The 15,198-nt window shown below is 38.3% G+C and overlaps 1 protein-coding gene across 2 annotated transcripts in view; it reads right to left on the bottom strand.

Moving 5' to 3' along the window:
* The window catches only part of DENND1B (DENN domain containing 1B), a 164,769-nt gene that overhangs the window by 121,290 nt on the left and 28,281 nt on the right, over positions 1 to 15,198 (bottom strand). For both annotated transcript variants that reach the window (XM_063344729.1, XM_063344730.1), the window contains exon 3: positions 3,810 to 3,853. In XM_063344729.1, the coding sequence (XP_063200799.1) occupies positions 3,810 to 3,853 (44 nt within the window). The remainder of the gene's footprint in view (positions 1 to 3,809; positions 3,854 to 15,198) is intronic.

The raw sequence follows: 15,198 nt of genomic DNA, 5'->3' as shown, positions 1-15,198 counted from the left end.
GGCAATTGCTGTGGGCCAATGAGCAGTCAGATTAAAAAAAGCAACTGAATTCTCACACAGCTAAAAATAATATCCAAAATAGCTGTAATTGCTAATTTTGTAAGAAACGTTAGACTTCACATGCTTCAAAGGTTAAGACAACCTCTGTCCCTGGCAGAGCCACCAACACCTGCTGGTGCTATCGGGACTGCGCTCTCATCCTTCCTTGGGCCAACACCACCCCTTTGCCCAGGAACGTTTCAACCCAATGAAGTTACCGGCAGCTTGAATGGTTTTATTTCCATAACAGCTGAGAACAGAGGCATCCGGGAAGCTTCCGGACACATCTGACATCAGTAGAGCTTTGCCACTGACTCCACTGCCACGAGGAGACAACCAGCACCAGCAGATCTCAGCTCTGCTGGGTGACATGAACTTGTGCAGAGATACATATTTTCTTTTTTAAGAATCATGAAGTATTTAACATTTTGGAAGCAAAAGTGTTGGTTTTATTTGGGTTGCTTTGCTAAAGCACTTAAAAAATACTTGATTTTTAAAAGCTACTGGATTTTTTTTCCAGGTATCATAGCATTATTATTTTCTCTGCATAGACTTCCATTGGAAAATGAGCTTGCAGGGCTGAAATTAAACTCTAGGCTAACCAGGCTGAATAAACAAAATAGGAATTTCAATTAAAAACATATATGTCTTATCATAAAAATTCCATTGAGCACAAGGGAGGTTTTGAACATACTACAATACAGAGCCTGTAGGCATATGCATTCAAAATATATTTTAAATATATATAAAAAAATCCATTAAATGGGTACAACCAATTTCTCAGCCAAATGTGAGCTTGTGAGGACAACCATGGAAGACCTAGATATACTCAAATCGAGAATATTCACATTTTTTCTACAGTGCTTAGATTACTCAGAACTTTTTTTAACATTGTCAAACTCATGTTCATAAGCATTAATGCCAGTACAACAGTAAACTGTAACTCTATAATGTCTTAAAGGGATTAGGTCTGTTGGCTTTTAGGGTACTTTTAATAAAGATTTTCTTTGAAATGGTAGTGTGGCTCTTTGTACTTAGAATTCTACCCGGCATGAGTTCATTGTTTAATTGACAGGTTCAATTCACTCAAAAGTGAATTACTCCCACCATTAAAAACAAAACAAACAAAAAAAACACCACACAAAAACACAAAACCCCAAAACACGCAAACTTTCTGAAATACTCCTGCCAAAGAGAAGTATTTTTCACTACCTGCCTTGAAGCATTACCCACCCACCCCCCCATTTTGTGGTTTTTTTTTTTGCTTTTCCTTTTTATGCTGCATCTGAAGAATTACCACACAGAAAATAAGTGGTTTGCCTGAAGTCTTGGCAGATAAGGAAATCAACAAATCAACAATGAATCTTGAAAATCCTTTTGTGGTACCAAAATTGCGCCTTAATATTTCCTTTACTTAACGGACTGCGTGTAAGTGATTATGACAAATCACTGATCTTTTCTTTTGCCTGATCATCTGTAGTTTCTACATCCCATCCAAAACAGAAGGGATGTTTTGCAAAACAAGATTTTGCAAAGTCAACATTTAAGAAAAACAGAAACTAAAAGAAGAATACTGCCCAGCACAAAAGAAAATGGCAGGTCACAAGAATGAGAGAGAGGATTAGGGATGAGTAAGCACTGGGAAGTTCAGGCATACTGGGAGGATGAATATGAGAAAGAGGAAGAATCTATCAAAATGGCTTAGACAAGTTTTCTTTGCATTATGAAAGCAACAAAAAGGTGACATGATAAACTGTAGAAAAATTCCGGAAGAGAGGAAAATATTTTGCCCACTGTTATCACATCACTGTGCAAACAGACAGCCCTTAGATTTTAGGAAAGATGATTCTTTGGGATACATCCAAAAACCAACTCACACATTTTACATTTAAAATAGAAATGACTAGAAAATAGAATGGAGAATATTCTTTTTCTTTTTTCTTTTTGTTTTTTTAATATTCTCCCCAAAATCTTTAATTGAAATTAGCCTTGGTAGTTTTAGTGAGACCTCATTTAAAAAAAAAAATAAAATTAAATCTGGTAGATATTCAGGTCTCCCATCCAAACCTACCGAGTTCAACATGCACACACACACCCATGCGCACAGAAGGCTTCTGCTGATTTCACTTGACTACTTGGCTCAGGGTGTTGCTATAGAAGCTGCTATACATTCTCTTCAAATCCAGTGGTTCTAATAGGAAAATTTCCCTTGCGAGGATGAGGATTAAAACGTACTGTTTTCCAGGAACACAAGCAATTTACCTGAAGCCCTAGATTCCCTACACTGCTGAGACACAATGTGCAGGCATTGGTTTTGCAGAGCCCAAAGGCAGGGAGCTGCCCGAGGACTCTGGTTCTTATAGATTAGGTATGTCTAATGCATCTTTCTATGATCCCCCTCCAGTCTTTAGTGGGCTTCAGCTTCTAATCATTTTTCTACACCAGCTGTTCTTTGAATAACCTTCGACTTACTGAATAAGCTCCCATTTTTCTTCATACATAATTTCTCTTTTTTTTTTTTTTTTCTTTTTTAAGATCAAGTCTTTCTTAGGGAAAAGAAAAAGAACAAAACAAACTATAAAAAAAGAAGAATTTAAATGACAATGAAGATGTTCATTCTGCAGCCAGGAAAATTATCAAAAGTTGCTGGTTGTCTAGCTAAGAATATATAACAGCACACTCTGCTCATGTACCATTTATCACTATCTTATAAACTGTACATGTTTCTGACTGATGCTATTCCCTAACCAGACATCCTGCCTTCTATGTTTGTATATTTATTCCTTTCATCATGAATCACCTTATAGCCGTTTTTATAGAATCTTGTATTATTGATTAAAAAAAAAAAAAATCAACAATTTATCAAGATCTACTGTACAAAAATATTTCCAGATCATCCATTGTGGTGGTATTACCAATGAAGAATATGTTTGACTCAGTACTGGTCTAAAAAGAAAATATTTTCATGGGAGAAACTCATTTAAAAGTCACTGAAATAAAATTTAATAGCTTCATTAGAATTTAATATTAATAAATTTAATAAAATAGTCCAGGGGAAAAAAAAAAAACAAACAAAAAAACCCCAAAAAACAACACCACACCAATTAATAGCTTTGCTATCACTACAAACAGTGAAATAATCAATCAGTCCTGTATGTATAAACTTTCCTTTGAGGATTAATTATAGGTAGAAACTAGAATTTTCATGCTTTCGAAAAAAGTAACTTTAGATTATTATCTCTTACAAGGGTCTCAGGATGATTTTTTTTTTTTTTTTACAAGCAAATAACTAGGGTATCTCTAAAATATTGTTAAATAAATATATAAAATCTTGCATTGTAAAAGATTAAAGGAATGGGACGCCCAAGTTCTGACATGAAAAGGACACACATGTGCAGCTCTTCAACTTTTTTGTTCTGGTGCTTTTTGTTAACACAATTTATAACATCAACATTTGGCTAAGTTTTGTTGATAATTTTTCCGTATTTCCCAATCCTACAACAGATAAAAACCCAACACTTCCAACAAGAACAGCTTATAAAATACCCCATATCAAAAATAAGGTGATACAGAGAATGAGTATGATATACAGTGCTCTACAACTGCTATTGCATATTCCTGTCACAAACGCATTCTAATCACCAAGCCACCAGTTGGGTGAAGACTTCCTCCCTGCTATCATTAGCATCTGCCTCTCCACAGCTCAATAGGAGAGCTTTTTTATTATTATTCTAACATTAAAAAAAAAAGTTCAATCTCATGTTTCCAACCTGGTCTCCAAAGTCCTCCGGGAACTTCCACAGTACCACTGGATCTGTAAATAATTGACAGACAGCATTAATCAGAGGCAAAGGACCAGAGTATTACAGTCAGAGTACATTAATATTAAAGAGAGGGTCAGCTTAGCGTCAAGCTTTGAGGCAAGTGCAAAAATGTATCTAAAAACTAAGGAAGATACTGGATTATTAAAAAGACATTTTATATTTATGAAACTATGTTTATTGTTTTACATACGGCAGCAGGTTATAACGTAACAAACTATTTTCATATTCAACTCTTTCTTTTTAACCTTTGAGTATTTCATTTTTTTAAGCACACGTTCAATTTCACATTTTAATTTAATTAAGAAATAAATTCATATAAAACCTCTTTCCATCCAAGGAAAGAAAAGATGTAAAACAATAAGAAAGGGAAACCAAAGATCTCTATGCAGTATAGAAGTCTCATTTGTCATTTTAGAGATAGTACCAAGGTAACCCGCACTCTCAAGGAAGAGTTTTAGAAGAGCTAGCATGTCTGAATATGTCCTGTTCAGAGCCATTTGAAAACCAACATTTCAATAATATCTTAAAGTTTTCAGCAACCTATTATAAACTGTTGATTATCCAAATAATCAGTGTTGTTCAGGCTATATGTTAGTCTCATGCATTAACATTATTTTGAAGGCATCTAACACAATGACCTGAACCATAACCTTTCAACAGAAACCAAATCATGCTCTCCATCCCCGCAAAGCTCTCATCTCCTGTGATACAAAACCTTCCCAACGTGCTGCTGTTAAACCGCATCACAAACACCCATGAAGCTTCACAGCACTCCTACACAACACGGCGGCGGCAGCAGCATTTGTCCACATGCTAAAAGTGAAGTTACCCGCCTCCCTGCACGGGATGCCCAGGCTGGTGCCAAAGCCTGGAGCGGAGGGACACCTCTCCAATTTCTGCTCGTGTCCTGGCCAACATCAGGCAGATCCTCCCGCTGGTGACCACGTGGCCGATGACAGCTCTGGGTGCCAGCAGGCAGTAAAACGAACAGAGAAACCTGCCCGTAAGCACCAGGGGACACTCCCTGATGAGAATTGCAACCTCTTGGCTACCTCAGGAGCTGCTGGGATTCCTGTCTTCTGAGGAGCCAAGATCTGGGAAACGTATTTGGATTTCCACTTCAGTCTCTAACGCTAGCGCTGTCTGATAAATCAGAAACTTCTGTCTTATTGCTATGTTTTACATCAGAACCGGAGGGTTCTCCGCTTCTGGCAAAGTACAGAGGTTTCTACTCTTCTTCATCCTCCCACGTATGTTTGCTGCTGCAAATTGAAGCTTTAATGGAAGGAAAACGCCATTGATGGTGTTTTCATTCCCAGCTGCTAATTTCAAATCCCATTATTCAACATGCAGCTGCTGCACCCGCATGTGCCACTGGCCCACTCAACCAGGAGCTAGAGAGAGAAGCCCATATTTCTCCTTCACCCTGGGCCAGATGTTAAACCAACAGTGGAACACACATTTCAAACGTGTTGCAGAATTCAACTTGTCAACCAACTCAACCTAATTATCCCTAATTTTCATCTACTTCAAATCTAATTGAGAACTTAGATAAAAGTTTGGCTATTTGACTTTTCTCATTGGACAAACACACCTTTGCTCCTAAGAACCAGGAGAAGAGAACCTCCTAAGAACCTTCTAGGGAGAGTTCTGCAGCTATTATTTATGAAAACGTATGTATTTTGCACAAGAAATCTTCCTCCATCTACTATGGGGAGCAAGAGCATTGAGATGCAGACATGAAATGAGATAAGATGCTATATTTATAAAAATACGATGCTATGTTTATAAAAACATGAGAGCCAATTAATACCATTACTTAAATTGGAGACCTTTTTCTCCATCTATTTTGCATGTATTTAAATCACAAACATATCTGCGTAATGACCAGATACAAGAGGAGTTTGAGTATCTCGCTGCCTATACTGTAAGGAATCTCTTGTTTTTATCCCAATTTAGAGTCATGAGAAAGAAGGTAATTATATATCAACAGTGATCTCTGATAAATCCAAGGAGCAGCAAGCATGGTAACAGGTATCAAATACTCAATGTTAAGTAATTCATAAATTACTTGCTAAAACCCACTGGAAATTGTGCAGAATCCAAAAAATACCTTAGAAGAGCTTGCAAATCTAAGGCTATATGTCCACAAACATTTCGAGCATAAATTTCTCTGCAAACGAGGAATGTCGCTGCACTCCCACTACCAGCTACTTGTTGGTGACCCTGTGCCATCACCTCTCTCCCGCCGGTGCAGACTCTTCCATGGCTACACACTTAACGAGATGAGGGAACTGACCAAGACCAAACTAACTGCCTGGAATTTTTCAGGTCAGCATCAACTAGATTAGTTCCCCAAAATCCTTGGGTTTGTGCCAGAAAAAAAGGCAGAAAAACCAGGGAATGGGGAGTTGTGGTGAGAAGAAAGCAGGATTGCTTCACACTGGCCTTAAGCGTTTGCTAGACCTCATGAAATACAAGCTGGTTACTAGCCGCGTCTAGTTCTGTTTCTTATCGCCTATCTCCTCAGATCTTCCCAAATCTTGTTGTACCGTTTATAGTTGCTTCTATTGCAAAACTCGAGAGTTATTGTCTGCAAAGAGGCGCAGGACCGTTCCGCAGTAAGGCAGGCTGAGGGAGCAGGGCCGGGGAGGAGCAGACTTGGCAGGCTCCCCTCTTCATCGCAATGAAACCGGGCAGATTATTTTGGCAGATGTGAAGCACAGTTACATGAGAAACATTCAGTGTATTGAATCTTTAGCAACACAGTAACAAAACACAGGGGTTTTTTTAATACTTTGTAAAATGTTTAATCTATAAACTTTTAAAGGGGAAAGAAATGTAACTTAATTCTTTTGCTGTTCTTAGTGGAAGTACAACCATCAGCCTTCAAAAAAGGAAGCAGATTGCAATAGCAAAACCTCCAAGCGTAATTTTAAAAGGTCACACTCAGGAGCAAAGTATAATCTCAGAATTAAGCAAAACTTGGCTCTAGGTAACTTGGGGGGCTTGGGGTCACAAAATGGATAATATCTTCACATCTCAGTGACCTGCCAATGGAGCTGAACAACATTTCACAGAAGCACCCTTTAACAAGATCAACAGCTCCAATAACTTCTTTTGGTGCCCTGAAACGCCAACAGATATAAAACCTGCAACTCTAATTTAGTGTCCTGCTCAGTTTGCTATCTTCACTTCATATTACTAGGGCTCTCTCGTGCTACTTTGGTCTCGTTTGAAATACTAAAAACGACTGTAAAGTAAATTCCCGTTCACTGAACCACAGGTATAACACCACTTATTTTCATATCATGCAAGGATATTAACATCATGAGAGGATAATTAAATTCATGTGATCTAAACAGGCAGAATAATGCTTTTAATATTCCTTAGTGAAAACAAAAAAGAGCAAACATTTTAAAAAAATATTTCTAACTCAATTCAAGAAAAACATTCAGTGCTACATTCAGCAGAAATTACATGCCTCCAAGACTTGTCCAACTGCTTTGAGCTGGGTTTTGCAGTTGTTATTACTGGCTTTTAACTGGTTATTTTAGTAGGTACTTGCCATACATTTATTAAGTAAGAAAACCTGATGTGACTTCAGCTTCAAGTAGAAAGGTTGCTAGACTCTTTCTATCCCTTCACTCTCTGAAACCAAACCCTAACACCTATCAAAAGCCTTGGGATTTTATGATAATTATCCAAGTCAGGGATTGGGCTTTTTTCAAAAGACTATGTTTGTTTCTGCTTTTGGAGCTAGGCTCAGGCAGCATCTGACACATCTTTGTGGTGACTTCTCACAAATGCTGCAAAGGAAGAAACAAACAGGTACTGATTTAGAAATAAAATGAGAAAGTATAATCCGATTCTGCAACTTTACACACTTTATCTTCAGATTTACAAAGACTGAATTTTCTTTTCCCTGAGGATTACTTTCCAGATACCCTATCTGATCTGTCAATGTTAGGTCAATTTTATGCTGATTTTATGGGTGAGAGGATGAGAATCACTCAGAAGCAGCTGCTGCTATAGCCAGCTGAGGAAACACCGAGTTTCTCCTTGTTTTCTTTTTCTAACAGACTTTTTGGGACAAACACTTTGCACCCATTGTAAGTAAATGTAGTAGTAAGAGAAAGTTGTGAAGTGCACACGTAAAATAGTTTGTGCATTGCACGTGTAAATGGACACATCCACGTACAAGCATCACTTCTCCCTATGTCTACTGCATCCAAGGCAGACACTTCTTACAAAAGTACATCTTAGCACAGCCCCCTAATGCTTGAAAATTCCTTTGCTAAATACCCTACAGCACTGGAAAGTACATCTCCCAGGTGTGAATTTTACACTACTGCAAGGCTGCAGCTCATGTGCATATTGCTAGACATAACTTCTGACATTTTATTTATTTGACTACTTTTGCATCATTTGTGATCATTTAAGTCTGTCTATACATATCTCAAAAAAAAGCTTTTTATAGTAAGATTCAGAAAGAACCAGTTAAACCTCTGAGGACCACAACTAAAAGCAGGTGCAACTCTTGGTACAAGTCAGAAGAGAGACAGCACAGAAAGGTTTGTTGAGGGACCAAAACCTAGCATACAGTACACTTGATGCAAAAAGAAAAGCAAGTCACATGCAACACAAAAACAAAAGTATTCAAAATGTTAACAATCTAGAACTGCTCCACAAGAAAAATGTAGGCAAGTATGGTACATACTAAGAGAAAAGGAGAACACGCATATCCTCAAGGTAATTCCTCTCCAAAAACCCATTCCCACAGAGGTAGCTTCATAAAGCACGTCAGCTGTATTTTTAGGAAAACCACTTCTAACACGTTTTAACTTCTGTAACAAATCTAAGAAAATATACAAGTACTATTTCTCATGACAGCGTAGATTAGAGAAGCAGTGCATTCAGAACCATAAAAAAATAAAGAGAAAGCTTTCTGAGTGGTAGCTTTCAAAAAAATTCAGTAGTTAAATATACTCTAAAAATACTCTTCACAATCATTAAGCTTGCAGATTATAAACGTCACCCAAAAATATAACAGGATAAAGCTAATTATCACACATACAATTTGGTAATGGAACAGAAATTACAAACACATGCTGAGAAACATCATCTCAGGTAATTCTCTTGATAGCAACAGAGAATAATTTCAGACAGAAAAACACAGCTAAGGTAAAATGAAACGGATTAATTAAGTAGTCCAATATTCTGCCTGGAAAGGAGGAATCTTCATCCCTGTGGGTTTTACAGGGCAGGACAGACAAAATGACTGCCAAGCAGAGTTGGTCATGTCTTGGGACAGAGGAACGGACTAGATGACGGCTCGGTACCCCTCCAGCTATATTTTCTCTGATGCCGTAAAGATATTCATTGGAAAAAAACTGTCAGTGCAGAGGGGAAAGAAGAGACTGGGGCCAGGAGTTATGGGGGTGGGGAAGAAACACATTGAGGAAAAGGAAGGCAGCAAAGCAAAGCTTATTGCAGACACTTCTTCTTTCTTGTCTGGGGGGAAAAAAAAAAAAAAAAAAAAAAAAGACATTCCAGATCGTTTTTCTTATGTGAACACCAGAATGCAATTGATAAAGCTGGAATTATGTATCGGTATGTCAGGGAACAGCTTTATAAACACCCATTTCAGCAATAAGCAGAATTGGTTTTGTTAGAATAAGTAGTTTTCAGTAACAAAAAGTTAGTTCTCTAAATCAAGTTTATAATACTGCTACTGTTCAAAGGCAAAAATCTGCTACATACCTAACATAATTTGACAGAAACCCAAAACAGTAATTATAATGATGCTTTTGTATCAATACAGTGTTTTATTACTACAACAGCAATTCAGAAACAAAATGTGAGATGAACCGTTACCGTGCAACCCAAGCATTTTCACAGATGAAATCATCTGATGAAAAAAACAGCATTCACATAAAAAGATTACTTCTTGAAAGAAAAAAAAAAAAAAAAAAAAAAAAAGACTTCTGTATATCATATTAAAACCCGCTTGTTAACAGTTCCATACACGAAGTGCCAGAGGTGCAGTAGGAAACGGGAGGCATTGCTGTCAGGAAGATCTGAGTGCGACAGTGGTCTTCAGCTCCCAGGTTTGGGGGATCAAAGTGGAGCACCTGCCAGCAGCTGGAGGAAGAGCAAGATGCCGCGGAAAAGGGGGGGAAGAAGGAAGTTACAGTATTTTCCAAGCATCAGTAATCAAAAGAAAGAACAAGGACAAAATACATCGAAGCAACTTCATAAAAAAAAAAAAAGTTAAACTAAGGAACACTCTCTAACTTCTCTGGCACTTAAAACTTGTCAGATTAAAGACAATATGTAAATGATGGTGCCACTGTAGAAAATACTTGAAAGTACACTTTTATGCAAATCATGTAGTCCACATATTTTTTTGCTCATCAAAGGAATACTGAAAGAAACTTCTACAGGACCGTTAAGCCTGTTCTTACTCTAACTATTCCTCAGAAAGCTTATTGCAGAATACAACCGCATTCTTAGTCTTTTCACAAAAGCAAAGAAAATGTATTTAAAAAATTATATCAAATCTTAACATTACAGCACCTTTGACTTCTTTGATCACGCTTTAGCCACTAATGTGCCTTCCTAAATTGCCACCACAGTTTCAAACAGTTGCTATGAGTACAGGGCAAAAAAACAGCCGCACCAAAACAGGTATGTTCCCCTGGAAAGATAGCTACTTCCAGCCAAAGACTGGACCAATAATATTGAGTGCTTGACCACCAGCAATTTCAAAAGTGAAAGACTGACACTTTACAACCAGCTTTTCCTGCTACATATTAATACATTGAGATGTTTCTGGGTCTCTAGATGCTTACACAGTAACCTCAGCATCACATTTGAGCAAGATGCTGAACCTGGACTAGCCTTTCAAAACAAGCCACAGCGTGGCCATGACGCAGGAGCCCAGTGTCTCTTGTCCCCTTTCCCTTCCCCACACCAGTGAGTGGCCTCTGTCTTGTCTTCAACTGATGGCAAAGCTTATACTCCATTTTGAAAAATGATTTAGGCAGTGAAGGTTCCTGACCCTCACACCAGTGTTGGAGGAGATATTTGGAAAGTGTGACTTATGACATTTTTCCTTTTAACTTTTCTCATACAAACCAAACCGTGAACTAAATGACAACCCTGTTTACAAACACACAACAAATACTGCCCTTTAGGAAAGGGAAAATGGAAAATAACATTTTAGCAGCCTGTCTCAGTGACAGTCACAGTAGCTGTGACCTGTAAGTCTTTGTGATTGCACATTTGCAAAACAGAAACGTGATTTTTATATCAGTCACTTTTCAGTCAGGTTCAGAAACATAATTACAAAGACTGACTCCTCACAGGTAAGATGAAAATGTCTTCCTCCCACAAGGAAGCTTTTCCTAAGGAAACTGCTTTTAACTGTAGCTGAACATAAGCTGGGCTGGCTTTCAAATGAGCTGAAAACTCTAACATAGTTTAAAATAATTTCTGTAGGACTTGTGCTTAAAAAATGCCCCAAATCACAAGTAACCTAAATTACTTGTGGACTTATCCAGTGGGTCAAATTTAATTGAATCTTTTCACAGACATGTAACTTACTAAATGGTTTCAGGATAACAGTGCTCACACCACATTTGTCCAAAATTCTGAATTTTGTTTCTAATACATGGGAAAACAAACACACAATCCACAACTGTAAGAGTCACTTGGTCTTTAAGCAAAACCCACACACACCACATTCTTGTTTACTCCCCGCAAATACAACTCACACTTGAAGTCAGCGGGTCCAACTCAGTCGCTACTCGCAGCGTTACAACGTCACGGCAACTCCACAGCTTGTACATGCAGGTCCGTACCGCCCACCGAAACATTCACAGCTCACAGTCCGTAGTGAAGTGTGTGAATCTGACACATGCACATCACATTGTAAAGCCACACAATACATTTCCTGATTGCAAAATTTACCATAGAATTATTTTCAAGTATTTCTACTTTTAACACACATGATAACGGTTCCTCAAAGTACTCAGAAAATTGAGAATGTGAAAACAGTGTGCAAATATTGAACCCCAACTAATCACGTGCAACGTTCAGCCTACCACACTGCAGAGATGTGGGGCTTTGTCTGACAGCACTACAGGTTTTGGTCCTGATGGGTCCTCTGATTTTTCCAGGTTCCCAGTCTGTAACGCACTCAAACTAGGCAATAAGTCATTTTTCCTTCTACGAGCAAGTAGATGGTTAAAACCTCTAGCCACAGCTTGCCATCTCCTTCAGAGCTGCAGGTCAATCCCTTTTTGCCCAAGAATTTATTACCACTGAAGGACAGAGCAGTAAGTCATTTCAGCTAACTAGGGACAGAAAGAAAGGGTCCTTTTGGCTGCAATGCTATTAGCCATGCTTCAGGATAAAACCTTAATCAGGGTGAGAGTTCATTGCACAGATAGTGCACAGATAAAATGAATATGTTCAGCCTTCATTTGGCCTCTTCACAAGATAAGCAAGAGTTTCTTTTACCTGCTAAGTCTTTAGAATGAGTTTGTAAAGTGAGGCAACAATTGTATGCCTTTTGGAGCCGCTGTGCTATTTTTAATTTTCCTATTTTTAACTTGTAATCATGAGTGAATTACGGCTCAAGAAAATGAGGATCTAAGAACTAAGGTAGCAAAAGAACCAGTAAGTGAGCACCATATATGCTTCAAGTCACTGCTAATGTTTAAGGAAGGTTTACAAAACAAAATACTTCTGTTCCGCTGTCACAGGGTCTCTTGTTCAAAGAGGCTTCAGTGCAGTGATTTAATGAAATGAACAGTAATGTCTGAAAGAGAAGGAATGTAATTGTATGTTACAACATAGTTTCAATTTCCCTATCTATATCCTGCTTTCATTCTCCCATTACAATTAATGTTATCTGTATGAAATTCAAACCTTTCACATTTTGCTCACTGGTTGCGGAAGGGACGGAAGCAGAGCAGTACTGACAACCGGGACCTGGCCTGGCCATTTCCTACTCCTCAGAACACCTATGGCACCACAACCAAAACACATCTGACTATGAAAGCTTTAACAATATCAGACAACATTTCATACTTCTATATACTTAGCAATCTGCTACAAATTAAAACAATCATAAACATTCTCAGTTACACAAAGCTCTAAAACCACAACAATCATGTTGATTAGCCATAGCCTACATATATAGTTTGCTGTATGTCTAAACAGTTCACAGATTTAAAATAATTAAAATATCTCTTAAAAATGTATATTTTCTAGCCTATTCTGATTCAGTGTTGATTTTTATCTTTGTTGTTCATGATACATTAAACCAGAATAAAGATGAAGGAGCACTGATCAATAAGCACAAATCTTTTTTTGCCTTTGCTTTCCATCTTATACCAAATCCATTTTAATACCATTGGGGGGAAAAAATAAACTCATCAGTCACCTGATGGAGTAATTCAAAACTTAACCAAACAGGGCTAATGGGTGAGAATTGAATTGAAAACACCTTGACAAAGAAAGCAATTTCTTTTTTTTCGCACTCCTCAGAAGCTGTGGGTGATCACTGTAATCGAACCATCAACAGCGAGGGGCCATCTGTCCCAAGGGCCCCTCCATGTGAGCAAGAATCAACAACAAAAAATTTTAGATGCTGGCCCACATGCATTCGGCCCCAATTTGTCTATGACAGGCAGCATGCAGCTGAAAATCAGTGCTTCAACGTTTTTCACATACCGATCCTTAACAGTCAACACTAAACTTTTGATAAGAACAAAACACAAGAGTAGGTTAAGAGGTTGCTTACACAAAGATCAGTGTTACTCCAACAGCTAATAAACCTCTAATCAACTGGGATTCTCACTCTATCATGAAGGACTCATGTTTCAGTATCCAATAGCCATGGTCAGGACAAAAAAAGAGTACATAAAGCCACCTTTACACTAGCATTGATGTTACGAGTCCCCTCTAGTATTAGTCTGTGCAGCCACTGAAGATATTCTACTCATTCACCAAACCACTTATACAGAATCCCCAAACCTTGGGGTTTTTCCATAGAATACAAAGAAAACATTAAGAAATGGTCTTCCAGAAGTTTCCAAGCCAGTGACCACACACAATGCATGCCAAGAGCAAGGGGCTGAGGCTGACCCAGCAGAGGCACCCTGACTTCGGCACCTGATGTCCCAGGGAACACAGGCCCCTCTGATCCTCACCAAGGACCTCCCAGGACAGGAGCACATCCCTTCCAGGGATGCTCCCAAACCGGGCACTTTTCCCTTGACAAGCCTTTCAAAGGGGAACAACACACACAGAGGAAGGTTAATCCAATTTATTTCTTTGGTGTTTTCCTACTGGAAAAATATATTGATCTTTTAGTAAAACAAACTCTGACATAGCTGCACCTCTCTGCACCTAACTGCTTCAAAGCTCTGAATAGTCACAAAGTAGTTGCAGACAGCAGCAAGAAAAAAAATTTATATTCTTTTTTGTTCAGCTTCCTTAAAAGCATTTGTCCCTCTGCTTCAACAGAGCTAGAACACACGCCCAGCCAAAAGCACAACACACCAGGAATTAAAAAACACGTGTTCTGATTTTTAGTCCTGCCAGCTACCTGCTGCACAACCTCAAGTCAGTCATTCCAGGTTTCCAAATACCATGAGATCTTGAAAAACGTAACTCTGATTCAGAAGAACATGGACTTGCATAAAACCAGGACATTTCCATGCAAGCTCAGGGTTAGCTATTTTAAAGCACAGGCCATACGCATAAGACAAGTGAAAGCAAGTTGAAGACTTTTGGAGGTGTTTACAGCTACTCAGGTCAAAATTCCCAATTATTTGCCCAAGTGCAGTCAGTAAAATAGGGGACATAAACCGCATCCCAATACACATAAAGGAGCTGTAACCACAATGGTATTGTGTCTTGCTGCCCTGGAGAGGAGATCTGGGTTCCAGTCTTTACAGGCTACTAACCCCAAAGCACACTCAATAACCAGGAAACTCACCAGGATATTTCTTGATGTCACATACTTCAATGATAAAACAGAAGAGTTACATTTCTCCACTGATTTCTAAAGTACTATTTATTCAGAACAGTAATGTAGGAGGGCGATATAGATGCATGGTTTCAATTTACATCCAGCTACAAATTAACTGTGATGTGGCTAGAGCGCAAAACTGTTTTGTCTTATGAAATCTCAATGCCTGATGGCACCCTGTGGAATCTCAAATAAGTCGTGCCCAAAATAGCAAAAATTAATTTAACAGTATGATAATAGCAGACCATATATTTCATCCTAAAAGAAAAAGCCAAAGTTCAAAACAAC

The sequence above is a fragment of the Chroicocephalus ridibundus genome, chromosome 8, assembly GCF_963924245.1.
Source record: "Chroicocephalus ridibundus chromosome 8, bChrRid1.1, whole genome shotgun sequence".
NCBI classification, from domain to species: domain Eukaryota; kingdom Metazoa; phylum Chordata; class Aves; order Charadriiformes; family Laridae; genus Chroicocephalus; species Chroicocephalus ridibundus.
The sequence above is the reverse complement of the archived record's forward strand: the minus strand, read 5'-3'. Positions and strand labels throughout refer to the sequence as shown.